Genomic DNA, 24,089 nt, shown 5'->3' with positions numbered 1-24,089 from the left:
GGGAACACATTAAATACCATGCTGAGCCTTGAAAGCAAACGTTCCATAGGAGATGCAACTGTCCATCGTGCACAAACACCTTGATATAACATACATAAGACACTTTTCAAGTTTTCATTTTTTATAAAAACCCTGCTGTATAGTTAACACAATACGGCAGAGCGGAAACTGTTAATGGTTTACAGAACATATTTTCTTCTTCTTTCATTAGTTCCACATTCTCCAATGTGTGAATGTGCAGCTTTTCTGTGTTTAACCACATTTACATTTTTCTTTTTCACTGGTTTGGGGTCTTTTTCATGAGAAACGGATGTAAGAAGTATTTTATCAGCAGATCGCCTGATAATGAAGGTAATCGTTATCTGCAGCTTTGAATTCAAATCGCGTAAAGCTGAATTCAAAGATAATTCAAAGCATGGACAACAGGGAGTGGTTGTTTTTTGCAGATCAGGGAGAAATGTGGCCTGACTAAGATAATTAATCTATTACTGTTTTACTGCACACTTCCACCTCAACTCACCCAGGACATCAGGAATAGCAACATGGTAATAATGTGCAGCCTTGTTGATTTGGTTGTCTTACCATACAAAATGAAACACAACCTTGTAAAATACGTTGTATTTTGCGGGACAATTTGCATTAGAAGAGTTTGTCTGGAGGTTATCCAATCAGTCTGTGTAATTTTGTGTGATTACAGACTGTGTCATGTATTAATATGGATAGTTGAACTGAAAATGCTGCAGCTACATAAACAGTTGCATTCCTGTCTAATCATGTTTCCCTCATTATGCTCAGACCTGCAGGGTGTTTGCAGCTTCAGCACCTAACATGATGCCATTTTAACATCCAAATGTTAAATGTTTTTCTCTCATTTTGAGAGGGCTTGAAGACTGCAGAAACGCACGCAGCCACTGATTTTCACCCGTCGCTGGTTCTGATCGCAGCACAACCTGCTTCGAAGCCTCACTTGTTCCATGGGGGAGCTCTAAAAAGAAAAAGCAATAACCCCTTCCCGCTTCACATCCCTCAGACTGGTCCTGTTGCTACATCCTAATTAATTTGACAGATTTGAGTGACAAAGCTATTGTTCGGACGTAGTGGAACCTTGGGCCTGGGATAAATGGAAACAGTAATGGTATATCTAATTAATTGCAGCTAAGGGGCATAGAGTATAAATGGTTTTCCTCTTCTGTTCCTTCCTCATTTCCTGCCCTTCTACTTAAGCTAATGTAGGGAGGTGTTATCACAGGACGAGGTGAACTCCTCTTCAACGTCTCACAACCGCACATCAGAAAGTCGGACATAACCGGTTCTCATGCTGGAAACGTGAAACGATCTTAATTTGGCTTAATGTTGCGTGAAAGCGGCCTCCTAGATGCAAACGGATCGAGACGACTCGAGTGGGCATTTGAATGCACACGTCGACACAGATGTTTGGTGGGCAGCTGGTGAAAGTAACACGAGGCGGGATGCAGGAATACTAATGTCAGGGAGCTGTCAGTGGCGTCATCAGCCACTTCCCCCTGCTGTATGAGAGGTCACATGACAGCTACAGGAAGGAGTAGGATTTTCCCTCTAAACAAACCACCACGGCCTTGTCTCCGGTCTGCTGGAATATTACACCTTCCATTCCGGAGGACGGGCGGTGCTGCTGTGGGTGTCTGCGCTGGCTGCGCCGCTCTCGGACTACGTCTGTCAAAACAGGATTTTAATGGTCTGTTCATTCGTTACGATTCGTCCTTGTCCAACGAAGCGTGAAACACGAAAGCGCAAAAAGTATCAAGTAAAGTAGTGGCTTACATGGATGGAAATGCACTCAGCCTTCAAGTTCTGGATTACTAACAAGAGCAGGAAAATTCACGTGGAGCTGACTCCCCGACATGCTAAAGGAGCGTTGAATAACTGAATTAAGAATGGAATGCACAGAAAGACAAGTATACACATAGAAAAACAAATGACGAAACGAAAAAAAAGACAAATGTAAAAACAAATGTGTTTTAAGAGACACAATCCGGAATCAGGAAACCTTTATTGACATAATATTTAAGCTTTAGACTGTTGTACACGGGCCCTGAAATCAATCGTTTAATAATCACATGCTGCTTAACATGGAAAAGAAGCTGTGGATACAGATGGTCCACTATGACTCATATTAAATGCAGAACTTCTATTATGGGGAAGCACTACTGTACTTATTCAATGTATAATCCAGTGAACCAAGACGGACCAATCTAACAATCAACGCGCTGCAGGATGAGATGCTGCAGGTAATTAACAACTTATACATTTTAAAAACATTGATGACTTGATTTAACATGATAAGCAGACACCTATTCTACATGTGACACCGATTTCCAGGAAACGAATATTACTAAATACGTGTATGTATGTGTATCTAGTGTGCTAGATAATAACTACATGTTTGCATCCTAAGAGCCAATAAACTATAAAAACCTCAACAAGAGACTCAAGCTTGCAAGCAATCCTTCAAACCAATGGTAACGTCCGGGGAAATATGTCAATCAAACTGGAGTACCCTATTAATTCCAACCATGTAAACAATAGCACGATAGCATCGTAAGGCACCTGCCAAAAAACCAACACGCAGCTTAGCCGCCGCAAAGTAGGCAAATCCCTAATTAATTAATATCAATGCAAACATGCACAAATGGCGAAGGCAGCAGCGTCCAAACAGACGTGAACAGCTGGAAGACGCTGACATATTGACACAAAAACAGCACAACCAGCGCTTTCATAACAGCAAGCAAACATCAGCCACAAGACAAACTGAAGATGATTCGCAAACACACAACGGCCGCCCGGCTTTGAAGTGAAGCATTGATTTGTGCTCCGACACCAGAGGAGAGGAGCCAGTGGTCCGATCGGGGCCGACAGCAGAAGAAGAGGACAAACAAAACCTCCGAGGTTCAAAGTTCACATTAGAGGAAGCTCAGCAGCCAACGGTGTGGGGGGGTGGGGGGGGGGCTGCACATCCCCAGGTGTCATGATCGCTGCGAGCATCTCGTAAACCAACTTAGGGTAGTTTACGCGACGCTGGCAGCTCAAGCAGTGTTAGCATGTGGGCTAGCTTATCGGTGGCCAGATGCTAACGGGCTGCAAAGTGCAGCTAATTGGGCTCATGGCGAGTGTACAACATACTTTATTCCAAAATAAACCATAATGCATACTGATACATTTTCTGATATACGGTTTGATTCCCCGGCTTTAAGCAGGGCATTGGTATACTCACTGGTATTTACTCGTATCCACTGGAGTCGATGTAGCACCTCACGCATTCCGGTTTTTACAGTTTTTGTCGGTATTAACGAAGCATGTTGTTAAGAGAACTGTAGAGGTGCTGCAAGGCATATTTTAATACCAGCTTTCTGTTTCCCCCTGTGTGCAGACTAACCAGCCGCCTGTAGCTTAATATTCATTCTCAGCATAATCTCTGCAAGAAAATAAATTAGCTTATATCCCAAATTGTTTTATTTAGATACAGCTGCTTGCTCATAAGTCATGCCGCCTTTTGGAACAACAAGTGCGCTGTTATTACACAACGAGAGCAGTTCCTGCGCCCAGCGTTGCTCCTGGTGAGGCGGCAGCAGAGGCCCGGCGATGGTCTTTGGCTCTCTCGGCCCACCACAGAGGGGGTGCGAGATGTTGCTCGGGGTGGAGTTCACTTGAGTCCTCAGCCTCTCCTCTGCTGCTGCCTCCAGGCCGTCCACAGCTTTTCTACACCACTTTGTTTATCCCGCCTGCCTCCCCCGCTGTGGCGCTGCCTCCCAAGCACACAACACAGCGCACAACAGAGGCTGCTGCACAGGATGGAGAGTGCCAGTCGAATTGCGCAGAGAGACGTTGAGCGGCGCTTTAAGTTTTCCGTCCAGACGTCCAATGGAACGGGGTTATGAGGAAATGTGTCTCAACAGCAGACTTTTAAAACTGGCACGGGACAATGTGAGAAATTCCGCAGAGCGTACGTGCTGCTTTATCGGTATATTCTGTGCCTAACACGCCAGCTCCAACGCAACGTGTCGACACTTTATTAATTAGTGTGTATCGTGTGGCTTTTATGAGCGTAACTAATTCAGAGTTGCTCTGTCACCGCTCGCTGTTGATGAGGAATTATTGAGGATCCGTACCAGGATAAAATTGGTCCATATTGAGAAAGTGGTTTGGAGGCAGTTTAACTCTTGCACGATTACCTGTTGAGTATTGATTATGCGAAGCCTTTTAAATGACTAAATCAGCTCCACAGGAATCAAGCTCCACTTGAATTTGACCCAAAGATGTTCACGGCATACAGAGTTATACGTAACAAAAGTACTGCGTGGGATCCTCCATGAAAGTCATCAGACCAATTATTTTGTTTGCAGTGTAATTCATAATTTGACTCATTAGCTGGTACATCCATTTGTCCCCAGCGCCACTCCTTCCTGCCTCAAAGGGCCGCTCCTTTATCAAGCCTCTAGTTAATCCTGGCTGAAATGGCTTTTTTGTGTCCACAGAGCCTTAATACTTAATAACATTAATACTGCCGGTGGCATTGAGAAGCAGCGACAGCCAGGCCTCAGTAATGTTCCTCCCAGCGACATGAAAGAGCCCTTTGATGATCGGACCTGTGTGCCGGTGTCCATCCGGGGATGCATTTTAGATCCGAGCTCCCGGTGAAAGCAAAACTATTGAACTGGACCGCCATCGTCGTCTATATTCTGTGTTCCTTTTTCGCTCCGTCTTTGTATGTTTGTTACCCTTTGCTACGAAGCACTGAACAAAAACTGATTTCAAGTAACACAACAGCAACCACGCTTCATTTGATATCATCATAAACGACCTAACAGCCAATTAGCGGGTCAAAGAGAGGTGTGACTTTGACTGTTTTAAAAATGTGCCTCTGATAATTCGCTGTCGAGCTCTGTGCAGTTTGACCAACAGCCAGCCAGGAATGTAGCACCCTGCGAAGGAGGGAGAACCATTCTTAATACGAACAGCCAATTTCTGGAAGGTGCAATAGAATATAACAAGATTAAGTGGCTTTTTTGTTTCAATTGAACATCGTGTTTCCATAGCGACCACTGCTGGCACAGTTAAACGTTATAATCCCCCATTTGTGTTGAGACAAAGCAAATATCGGCAACCATCTTTTATTGACTGCCCACATCTCCCAGTTGGACCATCATCTGTGAATCTCTTTAATTACAGCTGCTTTCTCATTATTGATTTCTGATTTAGCAGTTTTATATTATTAAATCAGTTTGCTGAGAACCAAGCTGTCCAGGGCGCTGCGAGGCTAATTTGATACTAATTCCTACTGTTTAGCTGCGCTCTTTTTCTTTCAAATTGACTCTTGTGGACTCTATTGTGTTCCTCAAATTCAGCAATTTAGGGAATACACGTTCGTATTCTTGACGAGAGTCAGATGAGAGGATTAAACCTTGAACTATTTTGGAAGAAAAAACGGCTTTCTCTAAACTTCAGTGCAATAAATGCCTGTTATCCACATCCCTCCTGAAAGTCATAAAACGCACAAAACCATGCTCTGCATTTTTAAATAACGCCTCTCGGTAGGTTGAGACCTTTAAATCACAAGCTAACACACTCAGCCATTGCGGGTCATTGAAAAGGGAGCACCAGCCTCCTCCCGCTGCATGCAAACCAGCTCATTGGAAGTCAGCTTGTAAATCAATCCACGGCTGGTTTTTCCCCTAAAAGAACCATTTGAATTCAAAAGCTCTCAAAGCGTGGCTCAGCTGTATTTATAGTTTGGGTAGCGCTCAAATAAGATCCTTCAGGGTGGATGAAAAGGAGCAGAACACAGGGAATGAGTCATTCGTTGTGTTACACGCTTCCTACACATTTTAAATTACAAATGAACGCACGTTTCTAGCATTTCATTTTCAGACTGAATGTAAAGCTTTTGTTTTTGAGTTGTCAGTGACTGTACGGATACAACATGTGTGTGCCTCATTACCGTTTAGACATTTAGAAAGATGTTTATTATTGAAAAAATATTAGAGCTGTCGTTAAACAAAATAAAAATTAATCGCAGATTTTCCCATTCATCAATTGCGATTAATCGATTATTTTTTCTAAAGACTAAATCTTACAACTAATGTGTAATCACTTTGGAAAGCGTGTATTTTAGACCCTGTTGTCTAATTGTATTTCAAACACAAAACTACTCACATGTGACCATCTTGGAGGTGGAACATGTTGAACCTGTTGTCCTCGTGCACTTTGCTCTCAACTCTTCATCATTTTAACGGCTGTGTAAATCTCCCCACATTTAGCCAGGACATCTTCAAACCACGGCCTTTTAGGGACACAGTGGTGGTCCTCTGCAGGGTGGCTGTTGAGATGGAAGTAGCTTAGCAGCTAGTTTAGCCTAGCGGTGCTTTAAGTGGCCTGTTTGTCCCTCAACCCCCCTTCGGTTTGACACGCTGTACGTCGTGCTTCGGTTGGTTTTAATTCCGATGCCAAAAGCTCTCCCACATTAGAGCAACGCGTTCATTTTCACAGCCCTCAAAAATATATACATGTTTAATATTATTATATCCTCTGGCTCAATCTAGAAATAGTGCAGTACCTTTTTTTTTTTTTACAAAAAACAAATATTTAATCATCAATTAGTGGTTTACAACTGAGCTGGGACTATTTCATGATTGAGACAGATTAATGTGTTGAACCATTTCTTCATGCTAACCTAACATAGCCTCCTCTATGTGAGACATGGGAGGTGCCTCCTCCTACGTGCCGAGAATAATGTGAGAAGATTGACTGGGATGCATGCAGAACATACTTGTCCCTGATTTTTCCTCCGCGGAAACTCCAGACGCCGAGCAGATGTTTTACCGCTCTGAGGGATCTTCTGTGTGCACAATGAATGACAAGAGAGTCATTACCGCGTGAGACGACGTGCAAGTCGCTTCTCAGAGGCATCAGGGCGCAGGAAGGCACAGATTTATTCATGGGACCAGTGCAGAGCTGCGAGACACACTGGGACGGCCTCTGCTGACGGATGTGCGACTGTACAACACCTCCAAAGAGAGGCGGGACGTCGCAGAAAGAGTCCTGTGGGAGATTGGCTTTGTTGCCTGCTTACAGGGAGGCGCCCTCCTCTCATCTATGTGCAGGTGCTCCTCACTATCTGCTCATCTCGTTGGGAGACGAGAGCCGCAGCAGCAGAGTCGAGGGAAAAAAGGTTCCTCTTCCACACGTAACACAGCTTATCTAAAAAAAAAAAATGGATTTATCCGTCCTTATTGCTGGTTTGTAGCATGCTTTCTTTTTGTGAGTGTATGATATCCCAAAGTATTGTTGTAGCTCAAAATAGTGGGGTTTTTTTACAGCGCTGAATGCTTTTTGGAGGTGGGATTGCGGTTATGGAAGCTAAAAAGGACAGAATCTGTGAAGAAATGAAGAAATGAGCTTTAGCCTATAGAAAATGTTTCATGTTATCACCTCATACTGAGAGCAGACACATTTCAAAGATGTAATAGAAAGGGTTTCTTACATAAAATATCTGAGAGAATCATGAAATGTAAGAATCCCGGGTAGGAACCTGCGGCAAATATAGAACCCCATCCTGACGTTACATCACAGGCTCTCTACAGGAGTGCTTGGTAATAAAACCGCACCAATTGCTTAATGAGCCGCGGGAAATGTGGAACATTATTCATAATCGGAACAACAAAATGCTGCTGTAAACTGCTCTCTTACCTCCACCGCCACTGGATTCCACGGCACCTGGACCCATTCATCTTTCTCTCCTCTTGGAGCTGAAGCGTCTGGCCTCCGCACACAGGCCGGAGAGCGCTGTGACATCTCCACTCCGCTCAGCTCCAGTGCTTCTGCCTTCATCCAATTTAGCATGAAAGGACTCCAGACGGGCCCCTAAATGTGACCCGCGGGCGCCCCGATTGGGCACGGCTCGACAACCAGCCGGCTATCTACTGAGGGCCATCGGCTGCCTGCTACCCCTCGATAAGAGCCGTTGCCCCGGGAAAGCTGTTCCATCTGGCGGCATTCAACAGCGAAGAGTGCCCCCTGGTGGCTCTTTGGGCACAGCGCAGTCACAGAGCCGAGTGAGCCGTGAACGCATCATCGCCTCCAACGGGGACTCAGATTACAGATTCGTCTCCTCTCTGATTTAATGCGGCTGTTTTTATCTCGTTGTTCCTGTTGCACATCCGTTATCTTTCTAATGCAGCCGACTGCAGGGAGATTGATTTTTTTTATTTTATTCTGCAGATGCTTTATCTCGATGAAAACAATTCTTTTGAGGCAAGATTTAAAAGAAAAAAAAGTATTTGAAGCCGTTTTTGTTGACACCTTGCGAATGAGAAATCAAGTGAATGAATGCATTAAAAAACATTTAAAAAATGGGTAGTTTGCAGATGTAGTAAAACAAACTAACATCACGCTTCCTTTCGAAGTCAGACCAGTTAGTCTCCTTATCAATAAAAAACAAATGCTACAGCGAACGGCAGCGCGCACGGAGCCGTTTGGTTATTTTTGCACAGACTTCCAAAGATACGGAACGTTGGCCCACGTTTCCAGCACCTTAACTCCCCAAAAATGACTCTTATCTCCCAGATCCTCCGCGAGGAGCTCCGCCCCCTTGTACGATTCGTGAGTGACAGCGCCGATGTGACGTCATGAGCCGTGACGCGGCAGAACGTCAGACCCGCGCAGCAGTTATGGCAACAACAATGAAGACACGTGCGGGTGTTTCAGAGGAAGCGGCTTCGCGATGCGTTTATGAAAAATAACTTTAGGACCATTTTGCACGTTACGTTTCTAACTGTAGAGACACGGTCGGTCATCGCGGGGAGGTTTGATTTGCGCGCTCTTGTGGTTTGAAATCCGGCTTGTTCTCAACAAGTAAAACATATTTATATCAAACTTATTAATGAACCCTTTTGTTTCTTTTGTTGCCATGGGTGATTTATCCAATGGTATAAATAAACATTTTTCGGCATTGTGTTTTATTCATGGTAGATCAATCTTCCTCTAAGTCATTTAAAATACAGGTTAATCTTAGCAATTACAGTAAAAACGAAAAAAAAATAAGCATCAAATGAAATGTATGATTAATATCAACAGCATGTATCCCCCAAACACCAATGACAACAGTCATTTTCCTTACAGGTGCAGTTGGATATATTGAATATTATTAAATCAAACCACAAATCAGAAAACAAACGTGTTGGGACTTGTTTCAAAGTTCTACAACAAGACAATACACAACCAGTAAATAAAAGCAAGGAGAGACTTTAATCTCTTTTTTATTAATTCTGACACACTCTGGTCAGATAGAAAAGTACGAGTTACACCTTTCAAATTGCTTCCATGACTTGTGCAAACACTAGACGGTATCTGGGGAAAAAAACTCTTCTGAAGGAGGAAAAAAACTAATAGACATCAAAATGCAGAAGAAATGAATAAGTGCATTTAAACCTATGTATTGATTCTTTATGCAGTATTTATTGATTCCCAGCTTCATATAAACTGGCTGTTGAGGCATAAACATAGTACATTTGAACAAAAATATAACCAATATTTACAATTATTGTATTAAAAATACAAAAACAACCGATACGTACTCCACCGATTGTCTTTTTAAAAGACATACAGGTCAAAGTAGTGAAAGAAGAAATGAAGAAAAGAAAGTCATCACCAGCTAAATGTACATTTCTCACTGACATCACACATCGACGGGGTAGCAGTTCTACCTACCACACTTATCTTTACGCTTGTACATATTTGTGCAACTTTTTGTTTTTCGAAACGGGACTCGGCCCGCTAATATGCACACTATCTTCAGAGTTGAATGATGCACCACTGTGTTACAAACAAATTATCAACAATCTATCCGCAGCCATTACAAAAGAATTACACTAACAAAAGGAAACCCAGGAATTCATTGGTGTTTAGTGACAGAGCGGGGGGGGGGGGGGGGGGGGGGGGCTCTGCACTCGTCTCTTTCTCAGTCTGTCGCCTCCAGGACCGATCAATGTGATCAGCGCGACGAAAGACAAGCGAACCTTCATTTGCACAACTGGATTTCTGATCGTTCCGACTGGCGGCCTCGAAAAAGAAAATCTTCAACTTCCCCACCGGAGTCTCCACAAAAAAAAAAAACACACATAAATCATCGGTCTTCGTTTGACGGCGAGATACAGAGGGACAGACGGATTCAGGCGTCAGCGATATGCAACCAGCGTCCACCGAGCTGATGTCTGTAACAGAGACGGGATTCGGAGGATGCAAACGGTCCAACGGGAAGAAAAAGCTCTGCTTCATCTTGTACGGAGTCGTAAGCTGTGAAAAAGCGTCTTGGTTGGCGCGGGGGAGCGGGTTGGGGGGGGGGGGGGGGGGTCTTGAATAAGGCATTTCACTCCACTTTTGCTCGATTCAAGACTCGATCTCTTGGAACAAAGGTGATTCGTGATGGAACAACCAGGCAAAGAAATGTACGCGGTCACGGCTTCGTAAGGCGCTTTGGACATTCACAGATTCACAAAAAAAAAAAAAAAAAAAAGGAGGATTTGCAGATGTTTTTATGTTGAAGGGGAGATACGTGTGTTATAAGACTCTGTACAAGATCACTGGTAGAAACGTAGACAGTTAAGTCACAATTTACAGGTTGGCAGCTGTTTGTCTGTGATCCTTCACCACAAAACAAAAAAGGGACGAGGCGACTTCTCGAGTCCGCTCACCCCCGACATCAGCGCTCACTTCCTCTCGGCCGCAGCGTGGCTTTAGTTACCGTGGTTACCTCGGAATCAGCAGGTGGCCAATCGCCTCTGTGCTTTTCGGTGTCGCCGACGGGCCAGTAACGAAAGAGGATTCTCCCGACGTAACAGCAAGCAACAGGGTGGAGGAAACACGGGCGACGTGGTTCACTCACACCCGGGTGTCCAAATGTCCGCTGACATCTCGGATTGTGCTGAAAGTGCTATTTCTCAGATAATGAATTGTGTGTGTTGGTTGGTTCCCCCTGCGGGGCTCCCCTCCTCACTCGGATTCGAACCAACACTTCGGAAAGTTCTCACATGCGAGACACGAGATAATACTGGATGTACGGTTCCAAACACTAGACAGACGGGTCGTTTCATTCCAGGCAGAGAAACGGGCCGACTTGGTTCCTCTCTTTCGGCCCGCCGGGTGCAATCAGTCAGAGGAAATAACACCAACAGAGAAAAAAAAGAAATGAAAATGTCGTGGGAAATTGAAAACGTGAGCGTCAAGTCAACCGTTTCTTCTTCTGTCTCCAAACGACCTGCCTTCATTTCTTCCGTCGTCTTTTTGTGTGTGTGTGTGTGTGTGTGTGTGTGTGTGTGTTGCCGGGCCGACCCCTCCGGCACCGGTTCGGTTTCTCTAGTCTTCACTCCCCAAAGTGCCGGCATTTTGTCGTCGTCTTTGACCTTCATCTCTTCTTCACAGTATTTTTTGCATGCAGGGTCCGTCAACCCCAGATGATGCTTTAAGGCAAGGGGGGGGGGGGGGGGGGGGGGCGGGGGGGGGGGGGGGGGGGGCGCCAATCGTGAGGGAGAGCCGAGTGGAGGAGGCAGGCACGTACGTAACTGATGATGAGTCCATTGGTCAGTGTCTTTAACCCTGCACACCCAAGACCAGGGGGGGGGGGGGGGGACTTCAGGCCACCGCAAGAGGACGTCCACCGCCGTCCCTCAGACTGCCGACACCTGTTCATCCTCTGTGGACAGACAAGACAGGCAGAGCTTCCATTGGAGGTGGACGTGCAAACTTCTAGAAACGTAATAAAACCCCCTAAGAGATCGTCAGTGTTGAGCGACTCACAGAGAAACAAAAACATAAAGAATCATTTCCACTGATTATTTTAAGTGTCAGGGACCAAATTTGTACTTCTTTTAAAATATTAGCAAAATCATTTGAATCCTTTTGATTCCTGTAAATGTTTAATAATTTAAATTTAAATTTAATTTAATTAAAACATTTTTTTAAAGTTTTTCTCTGTAACGTCTATCAAAGGGCAGCGGATGCAAAACAGTCTTTAGGCACATTTACATCAAACATTATTTCTAAATTCAGAAAATCCTTTTAAAAAACACTTGCACGGCTAGAAAGAGTTTCTACAATCGTACAAACACACAGAATGCATCTGCAGGCGAGTGGGTGCGTGCTGGTGCAGGAGAATGGAGGTGCATGCTCTCAGGGGGGGGGGGGGGGGGTCTAACAGCACTGTGCCTGCTGATGGTCTAACCAGTATGACTCATGCACGATGACATGTTGAGGGTTAGGGTCCCGCTCCAAATGAACAATTCCCAGATGGAAAATACCAAACGGGTGGACGTGGCTTCGACGTTGGGAGCCTTGAATTGTAATTTGAAGGGGGACCTGCTGGTGGGACGCGGTGTGATGGAATGATCGGTCTCAGTCCGAAGCGTGTGCTCCTGTTCACATGCGGGTTCATCGGAGTGGAGGGGAGGAGAGGCGGGGCTCAACCTGATAAATGAGTGTTTACCTGCCTCGGGGAGAGGGGCCCTGCCTCTTGACCCCCGTACACACACACTCTCTCATGGTCTGGGGGTCTCGGGTGTGCGCCGTGCCACTGGCTTTGGCTTCCTCAGAGCGATTAGTGCGGAAGACAAGGACTCACCCTCCGCTCCCTCCTCGGCCTCCTGCTCCCCGGCCGGCGAGCGCGTGCGGTGGACGCCCCCCGGCCGCTGCTTGGCCCCCTGCTGGGAGTCGGGCGACTGGGTGACCATGCGCGAGCGCTGCAGGGCCGTGCTGTAGTCCGGGGGCCGGCGGCCCGTGTGGGGGGCCGCCGCGGCCGCCGGGACGGACGGGGCCGGGTGCTGCCCTTCGGCGAGGTCGGAGATGGTCAGGGCGGTGTAGCCGGGGGGCGTCGGGGGGGGCTCACGATAGCGGCTCTCTTTCCGCGCTGAAGGGAAACAAAAGAAATGAACGTTCAGAGCAGTATTTATCTGCGAGGAATACTTTGAAAATGTGATTTCATAAATTTCTTGTACCCACTGACTAACAAGTTGTGAAAAAAAGTAAGGTAACAATGAGACCCCTTGATGTTTAACATTTTCCCCACACAGTTTTCTTCCTTTTCCCTCAACCTCGACAACTTTAACTCTATAAACTTCATCGAATCCACCCGGGCTGCGAGGGGCAGTGACTCACAGAGGACGCCTTTGCCCCCGGTGGTGATGGGCGACGGGGAGGGGCGGCCCAGCTGCTTGGCCTCCTCCGACCCGGTGGAGGTGATGCTACTGGTCTCCGGGTCGGCGTTGACGTCCTTCCCTCCTCTCCTCTTGATGGTGCCGGTGTCGCCCTCGGAGTCCTCGCCCCAGTACGCCGCCGAGGAGGACGAGCTGGCCGACGCCCAGCTCCCCCTGGCCTGAGCCGCCCACAGTGCCGCGTGTCCCCCCAACAAGGCCTCATGTCCGCCGGGCGCCAGAGTCTCCCAGCTGCGCCCCTGTTGCATGGTCTGGATGTTGTCGTGGGAACCAGAGGAGCAGGAAGTCCAGGAGCCGCGGCCGCTGTCGGCCGCGTCGAGGGAAACGCGGTCGCCCTGATCCTGAGTCAGCTCCTCCGAACTGGGGGAGGAGAGCACTGTGGGGCAGCCGACGTAAATGCCCCGACAGTCCTGCATGGATGAATACGACCTACGGAGAGGAGGCAAGTTAAGGATTACCCAAGAGGTTGTTTTTTAACAGAGCTGCGCTCCGGATGGGGCTCCGTTTCCTACCCGAGGCTGTACTGGTCGGGGTCGGTGGCGGGTCGTCGCTCCAGCCGCTGTCCCCCGATGTGCGACTCCCCGCCTCCCCCGGAGTGCCGGAGTCTCCGCTCATCGTGGGCCATGTCGAAAGAGGAGTTGCTGACGAGGCTGGAGCGGGAGGAGATCTCGCTGTGACCGGAGTCCGAGTAGGCGTCTCCCATCCGGTTGTAACCTGGAGGAGAGACGGGGAAATGTTCGACTATAGAAGGAAGGAGCCGCTAATCGAGAGATCTTAACGCGGCGTCCTGCATGAAGACTGGGTCCGACGGGAAAATGAATCCTGCTCACATGCCTCATCTCAGTCTGTGCCTTCACACACACTGGGGGGGATGAGTGTAGAGTTACTTTAGAGATCAGTGCATTGGATTCCTATTTAAAAGGCAGTTTGCTTCAGCAAGCCGCTGAAGAGTGAGGAAACCTTTAGACAATGAGCGTGAAATTACACAAAAAAGGTCTTAGAACAAACTCCAAAAAACACTGCTGGAGAAAAAACACATTCTTTACGTTTTATGTTTTGTAGTAATAAGCGAATGTCATGGTGTCATTTGATGACACGCGGAGTTTAAAAGCAAAGTATCAACATAAATACTCAATATTTCCCTTTTTTCATTCATTGTTGGAATGCATTAACGATGCATTCCAAGTATTGTTCTTCGAATCTTTATTTCCGACTTATTGTTGGAATGCATTGAGATGCATTCCAAGTATTGTTCTTCTAATCTTTATTTCCGACTTATTGTTGGAATGCATTGAGATGCATTCCAAGTATTGTTCTTCTAATCTTTATTGTTGGAATGCATTGAGATGCATTCCAAGTATTGTTCTTCGAATCTTTATTCCGACTTATTATTATGTTTCTTCTATTTCTTCCGCGCCCCCTTTCAACTCCTTCACATTTTCAGCTATTAAAATCCTTCAAATATTAAAATGTTCAGCTCCTTTCTGGCTTGAGGGCTATGACTTTTCAGCTTTCTACCTCTTATGCTTGAATTTATATAAATCAATAATCATTAATATTTTAACATGGTTTTCAAATGGAGTTTGCTTTCAAATCCTCCTAAACTTCTTCAACTTTCAGATTTTTCAGCTTTGCAAATCTTTCAGCTACAGACACCATTTAAACTTTTAAATGTTGACACAAGTCTTAACTATTTTATGAAAAAAACTGCTTCTTGATATCTATTGTACTTTTTTCATAATCACTGATTATGTTTCACTAGTTCTTCGCTCCGTTTCTGACTTTTACATGAGTGTGTATTGCGTCTGCTAGAGGCGGGACCTCGAGGCTAGAGTGTGGAGCAGCGCAGAAATCTGGTTAAAAAAGTATGGAACTTCTGTCCTTGCAGCCAAAGTATACACTCTAGAGGCTTCATTTCTTCAGATTAATGAGGGTATGGTTGTGCTGATTGGATTAATGTGTTCATGGAATCCCAGAGTTTTTTAGTTTTGGCGCAAGGAGTGTTTGAGTGACACAACCTCTGGCAAAAGCCCCATAGGCTCCAATACAAATCTGCCGACATATTTCTCACAAAAATCCACAAGGTACACGTTTTGTAAACGGCCATAGGAGCCGTATTTATTACCGGACAGACATAAAAACACATCCACGCGTTCGGTAGAGTCTTGGGTCTCATACAAACGCCGTATTTTTTAGATAGCTGTTATAGTTTTGCGCTGGTTCTCATTTGTGTGAGGTGTGGATTCTGTGTAACTTGCTGCCATGTCTCTGTCTTTTGCAGCAGCTCGTTAATGATCACAGGTGCGCCGTTGTCGTGGTTACGAGCACTCACACGCTGCAGGATCTCTGTCTGTGGCTCACAGCTGCTCCTTGTGACCTGATTAGTGGAGTCACATGACGCAGCTATGCTTTCTGTCAACAGACCAATATGATAAAGACACTCGCCCCCCCTCCCCCCTCCACCCTGACCTCTACTTACTGTTAATCACTCTCAGTCAGTCAGTCAGTCTAATTCTCCTCCCCTCTCCCTCTCTTCCTCACCACCATTCCCTTCCTCACCCTCTCACCCTCCCTCCCTCTATCTACACCCCCCCACCCCACCCAATGCAATAGGTGCGCCGTTGCCGTGGTTACTCGTAAACACGCTGCAGTATCTCTGTGTGTGACTCACAGCTGCTTCTATGACCTGATTAGTGGAGTCACATGACGCAGCTATGCTTTCTGTCAACAGACCAATATGATAAAGACACTCGCCCCCCCTCCCCCCTCCACCCTGACCTCTTCTCACTGTTAATCACTCAGTCAGTCAGTATGTCTGTCTATTTCTCCTCCTCTCTCTCTCCCTCTATCTCTTCCTCACCACCCCTCCCTTCCTCACCCTCTCACCCTCCCTCCCTCTATCTACACCCCCCCAACCCACCCAATCCAATAATTTCAAAATAAAAGCCACATGGAGGGAATTTTTACTGTAATGTTTGTGATGAGGCCTATTAATTAAAAACTTCTTAGTTTGAATAACAAACATTCTGTCTCCCACTACGAATATTACTCGTACTTCTAGTACTACAACTGATACTTCTACTACCATACTACTAGTATTTCTACTGCTATTAATACTACAACTACTACTAATGTTATTACAAATACGACTATGGCTAATAGTATTACAGCTGTTTCTACTGCTATTGATACTAAACCTACTATTACTGCTAGTACTACTAATACCACAATTATAACTAATACTACTACTAATATTACTACAAACAATTTTAAACAAATTTAAGCTCCTGCAACTTCTGTTTTTAGAAAATCTATTGAAATTCAGCTTCCCCACTTCCTGTATTTTCAGCAGTTCTTTAAAATAATTTCAGCTATTCTTATGCCTCTATCAACAGCAATTTTTCACTATTCATTTCTGTATTTTTTTGCAATATTTCAAATTTATTTCAGCTGTTTTCATTTCTGCTTTTTCAGCAAATCTATTGAAATTCCTTTCAGCTTCTCCCATTTCTGTATTTTCAGCAATTTCAAATTCATTTCAGCTTTTCTAATATCTATAATTTCAGCAAATGTATTCAAATTCCCTTCAACTTTCTGTATTTTCAGCTATTTTAAAAAGTTCATTTCAGCTTTCAGCTTTTTGCATTCCAACGCATTTTCAGCAGGAAATGCCTTTTCTAGTTATTATTCTTCTATTTCTTCCGTGCCACCTTTCAACTCCTTCGCACTTTCAGCTATTAAAATCCTTCAAATATTAAAATGTTCAGCTCCTTTCTGGCTTGAGGGCTATGACTTTTCAGCTTTCTACCTCTTAAGCTTGAATTTATATAAATCAATAATCGTTAATATTTTAACATGGTTTTCAAATGGAGTTTGCTTTTCAAATCCTCTTCAACTTCTTCAACTTTCAGATTTTTCAGCTTCGCCAATCTTTCAGCTACAGACACCATTTCAACTCTCAAATGTTCACACAAGTCTCAACTATTTTATGAAAAAAACTGCTTCTTGATATCTATTGTACTTTTTTCATAATCACTGATTATGTTTCACTAGTTTTTCGCTCCGTTTCTGACTTTTACATGAGTGTGTATTGCGTCTGCTAGAGTGGAGAGCTCGAGGCTAGAGTGTGGGGGATCGCAGGAATCTGGTTAAAAAAATATGGAACTTTTGTCCTTGCAGCCAAAGTATACACTCTAGAGGCTTCATTTCTTCAGATTAATGAGGGTATGGTTGTGCTGATTGGATTAATGTGTTCATGGAATCCCAGAGTTCTTTAGTTTTGGCGCAAGGTGTGTTTGAGTGACACAACCTCTGCCAAAAGCCCCATAGGCTCCAATACAAATCTGCCGACATATTTCTCACAAAAATCCACAAGGTACACGTTTTGTAAACGGCCATAGGAGCCGTATTTATTACCGGACAGACAAAAAAAGCACATCCACGCGTTCGGTAGAGTCTTGGGTCTCATACAAACGCCGTATTTTTTAGATAGCTGTTATAGTTTTGCGCTGGTTCTCATTTGTTTGAGGTGTGGATTCTGTGTAACTTGCTGTTCTGTGTCTGCCCTCTTGCAGCCGCACAGGTGCGGCGTTGTCGTGGTTACGAGCACTCACACGCTGCAGGATCTGTCTGTGGCTCACAGCTGCTCCTTGTGACCTGATTAGTGGAGTCACATGACGCAGCTATGCTTACTGTCAACAGACCAATATGATAAAGACACTGGCCCCCCCTCCCCCCTCCACCCTGACCTCTTCTCACTGTTAATCACTCAGTCAGTCAGTATGTCTGTCTATTTCTCCTCCTCTCTCTCTCCCTCTATCTCTTCCTCACTACCCCTCCCTTCCTCACCCTCCCTCCCTCTATCTACACCCCCCCACCCCACCCAATCCAATAATTTCAAAATAAAAGCCCCATGGAGGGAATTTTTACTGTAATGTTTGTGATGAGGCCTATTAATTAAAAACTTCTTAGTTTGAATAACAAACATTCTGTCTCCCAACCCCCCCTCACCCAATTCCATCATTACAAACTAAAAGCCCCAATGATTATCTGTACCTTAACCATGAAGTGGTTTCGTTGAAATACGCATTGCTCTTTCAAATACTACTATAACCACTACGAATATTACTAGTACTTCTAGTAGAACTACAACTGATACTTCTACTACCATACTACTAGTATTTCTACTGCTATTAATACAACTACTACTAATGTTATTAAAAATACTACTATGGCTAATAGTATCAGTATTCCAGCTGTTTCTACTGCTATTGATACTAAACCGACTTCTACTGCTAGTACTAATACCCAAATTACGACTAACATTACTACAAACAATTTTAAACCTCTTTTTATTCATCTCAGCTTTTGTTATTTCTGTACTTTTTAAAATTCATTTAAGCTCCTGCAACTTCTGTTTTGCAATATTTCACATTTATTTCAGCTGTTTTCATTTCTGCTTTTTCAGCAAATCTATTGAAATTCCTTTCAGCTTCTCCCATTTCTGTATTTTCAGCTATTTAAAATTAATTTCAGCTTTTCTAATATCTTTTATTTCAGCAAATGTATTCAAATTCCCTTCGAGTTTCTGTATTTTCAGCTATTTTTAAATATTCAGCAAATGTACTCAAATTCCCTTCAACTTTCTGTATTTTCAGCTATTTTTAAATATTCAGCAAATGTATTCAACTTCCCTTCAACTTTCTGTATTTTCAGCTATTTTTAAATATTCAGTGCAGCTTTCAGCTTTTTGCATTCCAACGCATTTTCAGCAGGAAATGCCTTTTCTAGTTAGTTGGAATGCATTGAGATGCATTCCAAGTATTGTTCTTCGAATCTTTATTCTTCAGCTTCTTCTATTTCTTCCGCGGCACCTTTCAACTCCTTCACACTTTCAGCTATTAAAACCGTTCAAATATTAAAATGTTCAGCTCCTTTCTGGCTTGAGGGCTATGACTTTTCAGCTTTCTACCTCTTATGCTTGAATTTATATAAATCAATAATCATTAATATTTTAACATGGTTTTCAAATGGAGTTTGCTTTCAAATCCTCCTAAACTTCTTCAACTTTCAGATTTTTCAGCTTCGCAAATCTTTCAGCTACAGACACCATTTAAACTTTCAAATGTTGACACAGGTCTAAACTATTTTATGAAAAAAACTGCTTGTGGATATCTATTGTACTTTTTTCATAATCACTGATTATGTTTCACTAGTTCTTCGCTCCGTTTCTGACTTTTACATGAGTGTGTATTGCGTCTGCTACAGTGGAGAGCTCGAGGCTAGAGTGTGGGGCATCGCAGGAATCTGGTTAAAAAAATATGGAACTTCTGTCCTTGCAGCCAAAGTATACACTCTAGAGGCTTCATTTCTTCAGATTAATGAGGGTATGGTTGTGCTGATTGGATTAATGTGTTCATGGAATCCCAGAGTTTTTTAGTTTTGGCGCAAGGAGTGTTTGAGTGACACAACCTCTGCCAAAAGCCCCATAGGCTCCAATACAAATCTGCCGACATATTTCTCACAAAAATCCACAAGGTACACGTTCTGTCAACGGCCATAGGAGCCGTATTCATTACCGGACAGACATAAAAGCACATCCACGCGTTCGGTAGAGTCTTGGGTCTCATACAAACGCCGTATTTTTTAGATAGCTGTTATAGTTTTGCGCTGGTTCTCATTTGTTTGAGGTGTGGATTCTGTGTAACTCGCTGTCCTGTGTCTGCACTTTTGCAGCCGCACAGGTGCGTCGTTGTCGTGGTTACGAGCACTCACACGCTGCAGGATCTGTCTGTGGCTCACAGCTGCTCCTTGTGACCTGATTAGTGGAGTCACATGACGCAGCTATGCTTTCTGTCAACAGACCAATATGATAAAGACACTAGCCCCCCCTCCCCCCTCCCCCCTGACCTCTACTTACTGTTAATCACTCTCAGTCAGTCAGTCAGTCTAATTCTCCTCCCCTCTCCCTCTCTTCCTCACCACCATTCCCTTCCTCACCCTCTCACCCTCCCTCCCTCTATCTACACCCCCCCACCCCACCCAATCCAATAGGTGCGCCGTTGCCGTGGTTACTCGTAAACACGCTGCAGTATCTCTGTGTGTGACTCACAGCTGCTCCAATGACGTGATTAGTGGAGTCACATGACGCAGCTATGCTTTCTGTCAACAGACCAATATGATAAAGACACTCGCCCCCCCTCCCCCCTCCACCCTGACCTCTTCTCACTGTTAATCACTCAGTCAGTCAGTATGTCTGTCTATTTCTCCTCCTCTCTCTCTCCCTCTATCTCTTCCTCACCACCCCTCCCTTCCTCACCCTCTCACCCTCCCTCCCTCTATCTACACCCCCCCAACCCACCCAATCCAATCATTTCAAAATAAAAGCCACATGGAGGGAATTTTTACTGTAATGTTTGTGATGAGGCCTATTAATTAAAAACTTCTTAGTTTGAATAACAAACATTCTGTCTCCCACTACGAATATTACTCGTACTTCTAGTACTACAACTGATACTTCTACTACCATACTACTAGTATTTCTACTGCTATTAATACTACAACTACTACTAATGTTATTACAAATACGACTATGGCTAATAGTATTACAGCTGTTTCTACTGCTATTGATACTAAACCTACTATTACTGCTAGTACTACTAATACCACAATTATAACTAATACTACTACTAATATTACTACAAACAATTTTAAACAAATTTAAGCTCCTGCAACTTCTGTTTTTAGAAAATCTATTGAAATTCAGCTTCCCCACTTCCTGTATTTTCAGCAGTTCTTTAAAATAATTTCAGCTATTCTTATGCCTCTATCAACAGCAATTTTTCACTATTCATTTCTGTATTTTTTTGCAATATTTCAAATTTATTTCAGCTGTTTTCATTTCTGCTTTTTCAGCAAATCTATTGAAATTCCTTTCAGCTTCTCCCATTTCTGTATTTTCAGCAATTTCAAATTCATTTCAGCTTTTCTAATATCTATAATTTCAGCAAATGTATTCAAATTCCCTTCAACTTTCTGTATTTTCAGCTATTTTAAAAAGTTCATTTCAGCTTTCAGCTTTTTGCATTCCAACGCATTTTCAGCAGGAAATGCATTTTCTAGTTGTTGGAATGCATTGAGATGCATTCCAAGTATTGTTCTTCGAATCTTTATTCCGACTTATTATTATGTTTCTTCTATTTCTTCCGCGCCCCCTTTCAACTCCTTCACATTTTCAGCTATTAAAATCCTTCAAATATTAAAATGTTCAGCTCCTTTCTGGCTTGAGGGCTATGACTTTTCAGCTTTCTACCTCTTATGCTTGAATTTATATAAATCAATAATCATTAATATTTTAACATGGTTTTCAAATGGAGTTTGCTTTCAAATCCTCCTAAACTTCTTCAACTTTCAGATTTTTCAGCTTTGCAAATCTTTCAGCTACAGACACCATTTAAACTTTTAAATGTTGACACAAGTCTTAACTATTTTATGAAAAAAACTGCTTCTTGATATCTATTGTACTTTTTTCATAATCACTGATTATGTTTCACTAGTTTTTCGCTCCGTTTCTGACTTTTACATGAGTGTGTATTGCGTCTGCTACAGTGGAGAGCTCGAGGCTAGAGTGTGGGGCATCGCAGGAATCTGGTTAAAAAAATATGGAACTTCTGTCCTTGCAGCCAAAGTATACACTCTAGAGGCTTCATTTCTTCAGATTAATGAGGGTATGGTTGTGCTGATTGGATTAATGTGTTCATGGAATCCCAGAGTTTTTTAGTTTTGGCGCAAGGAGTGTTTGAGTGACACAACCTCTGCCAAAAGCCCCATAGGCTCCAATACAAATCTGCCGACATATTTCTCACAAAAATCCACAAGGTACACGTTCTGTCAACGGCCATAGGAGCCGTATTCATTACCGGACAGACATAAAAACACATCCACGCGTTCGGTAGAGTCTTGGGTCTCATACAAACGCCGTATTTTTTAGATAGCTGTTATAGTTTTGCGCTGGTTCTCATTTGTTTGAGGTGTGGATTCTGTGTAACTCGCTGTCCTGTGTCTGCACTTTTGCAGCCGCACAGGTGCGTCGTTGTCGTGGTTACGAGCACTCACACGCTGCAGGATCTGTCTGTGGCTCACAGCTGCTCCTTGTGACCTGATTAGTGGAGTCACATGACGCAGCTATGCTTTCTGTCAACAGACCAATATGATAAAGACACTCGCCCCCCCTCCCCCCTCCACACTGACCTCTACTTACTGTTAATCACTGTCAGTCAGTCAGTCAGTCTAATTCTCCTCCCCTCTCCCTCTCTTCCTCACCACCATTCCCTTCCTCACCCTCTCACCCTCCCTCCCTCTATCTACACCCCCCCACCCCACCCAATCCAATAGGTGCGCCGTTGCCGTGGTTACTCGTAAACACGCTGCAGTATCTCTGTGTGTGACTCACAGCTGCTCCAATGACGTGATTAGTGGAGTCACATGACGCAGCTATGCTTTCTGTCAACAGACCAATATGATAAAGACACTAGCCCCCCCTCCCCCCTCCCCCCTGACCTCTACTTACTGTTAATCACTCTCAGTCAGTCAGTCAGTCTAATTCTCCTCCCCTCTCCCTCTCTTCCTCACCACCATTCCCTTCCTCACCCTCTCACCCTCCCTCCCTCTATCTACACCCCCCCACCCCACCCAATGCAATAGGTGCGCCGTTGCCGTGGTTACTCGTAAACACGCTGCAGTATCTCTGTGTGTGACTCACAGCTGCTCCAATGACGTGATTAGTGGAGTCACATGACGCAGCTATGCTTTCTGTCAACAGACCAATATGATAAAGACACTCGCCCCCCCTCCCCCCTCCACCCTGACCTCTTCTAACTGTTAATCACTCAGTCAGTCAGTATGTCTGTCTATTTCTCCTCCTCTCTCTCTCCCTCTATCTCTTCCTCACCACCCCTCCCTTCCTCACCCTCTCACCCTCCCTCCCTCTATCTACACCCCCCCAACCCACCCAATCCAATAATTTCAAAATAAAAGCCACATGGAGGGAATTTTTACTGTAATGTTTGTGATGAGGCCTATTAATTAAAAACTTCTTAGTTTGAATAACAAACATTCTGTCTCCCACTACGAATATTACTCGTACTTCTAGTACTACAACTGATACTTCTACTACCATACTACTAGTATTTCTACTGCTATTAATACTACAACTACTACTAATGTTATTACAAATACGACTATGGCTAATAGTATTACAGCTGTTTCTACTGCTATTGATACTAAACCTATTATTACTGCTAGTACTACTAATACCACAATTATAACTAATACTACTACTAATATTACTACAAACAATTTTAAAACAATTTTAAGCTCCTGCAACTTCTGTTTTTAGAAAATCTATTGAAATTCAGCTTCCCCACTTCCTGTATTTTCAGCAGTTCTTTAAAATAATTTCAGCTATTCTTATGCCTCTATCAACAGCAATTTTTCACTATTCATTTCTGTATTTTTTTGCAATATTTCAAATTTATTTCAGCTGTTTTCATTTCTGCTTTTTCAGCAAATCTATTGAAATTCCTTTCAGCTTCTCCCATTTCTGTATTTTCAGCAATTTCAAATTCATTTCAGCTTTTCTAATATCTATAATTTCAGCAAATGTATTCAAATTCCCTTCAACTTTCTGTATTTTCAGCTATTTTAAAAAGTTCATTTCAGCTTTCAGCTTTTTGCATTCCAACGCATTTTCAGCAGGAAATGCATTTTCTAGTTGTTGGAATGCATTGAGATGCATTCCAAGTATTGTTCTTCGAATCTTTATTTCAACTTCTTCTATTTCTTCCGCGGCACCTT

At 43.8% G+C, this 24,089-nt stretch overlaps 1 protein-coding gene across 15 annotated transcripts in view; it reads right to left on the bottom strand.

Annotated features, from left to right (window-relative positions):
- Positions 1-9,274: 9,274 nt before the first annotated feature.
- rapgef2b (Rap guanine nucleotide exchange factor 2b) overlaps positions 9,275-24,089 on the bottom strand; it is an 88,131-nt gene continuing 73,316 nt past the window's right edge. For 12 of the 15 annotated variants that reach the window (XR_013467530.1, XR_013467531.1, XR_013467534.1 and 9 more), the window contains 4 exons: positions 13,748-13,949; positions 13,180-13,664; positions 12,512-12,931; positions 9,275-11,722 (listed from right to left, as the gene is read on the bottom strand). Coding sequence is in view for 3 of the 15 variants with exons in the window: in XM_078102037.1 (XP_077958163.1) it covers positions 11,697-11,722; positions 12,647-12,931; positions 13,180-13,664; positions 13,748-13,949 (998 nt within the window). In the remaining 12 variants the exon portion in view is untranslated. The remainder of the gene's footprint in view (positions 11,723-12,511; positions 12,932-13,179; positions 13,665-13,747; positions 13,950-24,089) is intronic. The other 3 variants (XM_078102037.1, XM_078102038.1, XM_078102039.1) reach the window with 1 other exon arrangement.

Source organism: Gasterosteus aculeatus, chromosome 4 (genome assembly GCF_964276395.1).
Source record: "Gasterosteus aculeatus chromosome 4, fGasAcu3.hap1.1, whole genome shotgun sequence".
In the NCBI taxonomy this organism is placed as follows: domain Eukaryota; kingdom Metazoa; phylum Chordata; class Actinopteri; order Perciformes; family Gasterosteidae; genus Gasterosteus; species Gasterosteus aculeatus.
This window is presented reverse-complemented; position numbering and strand designations above follow the sequence as displayed.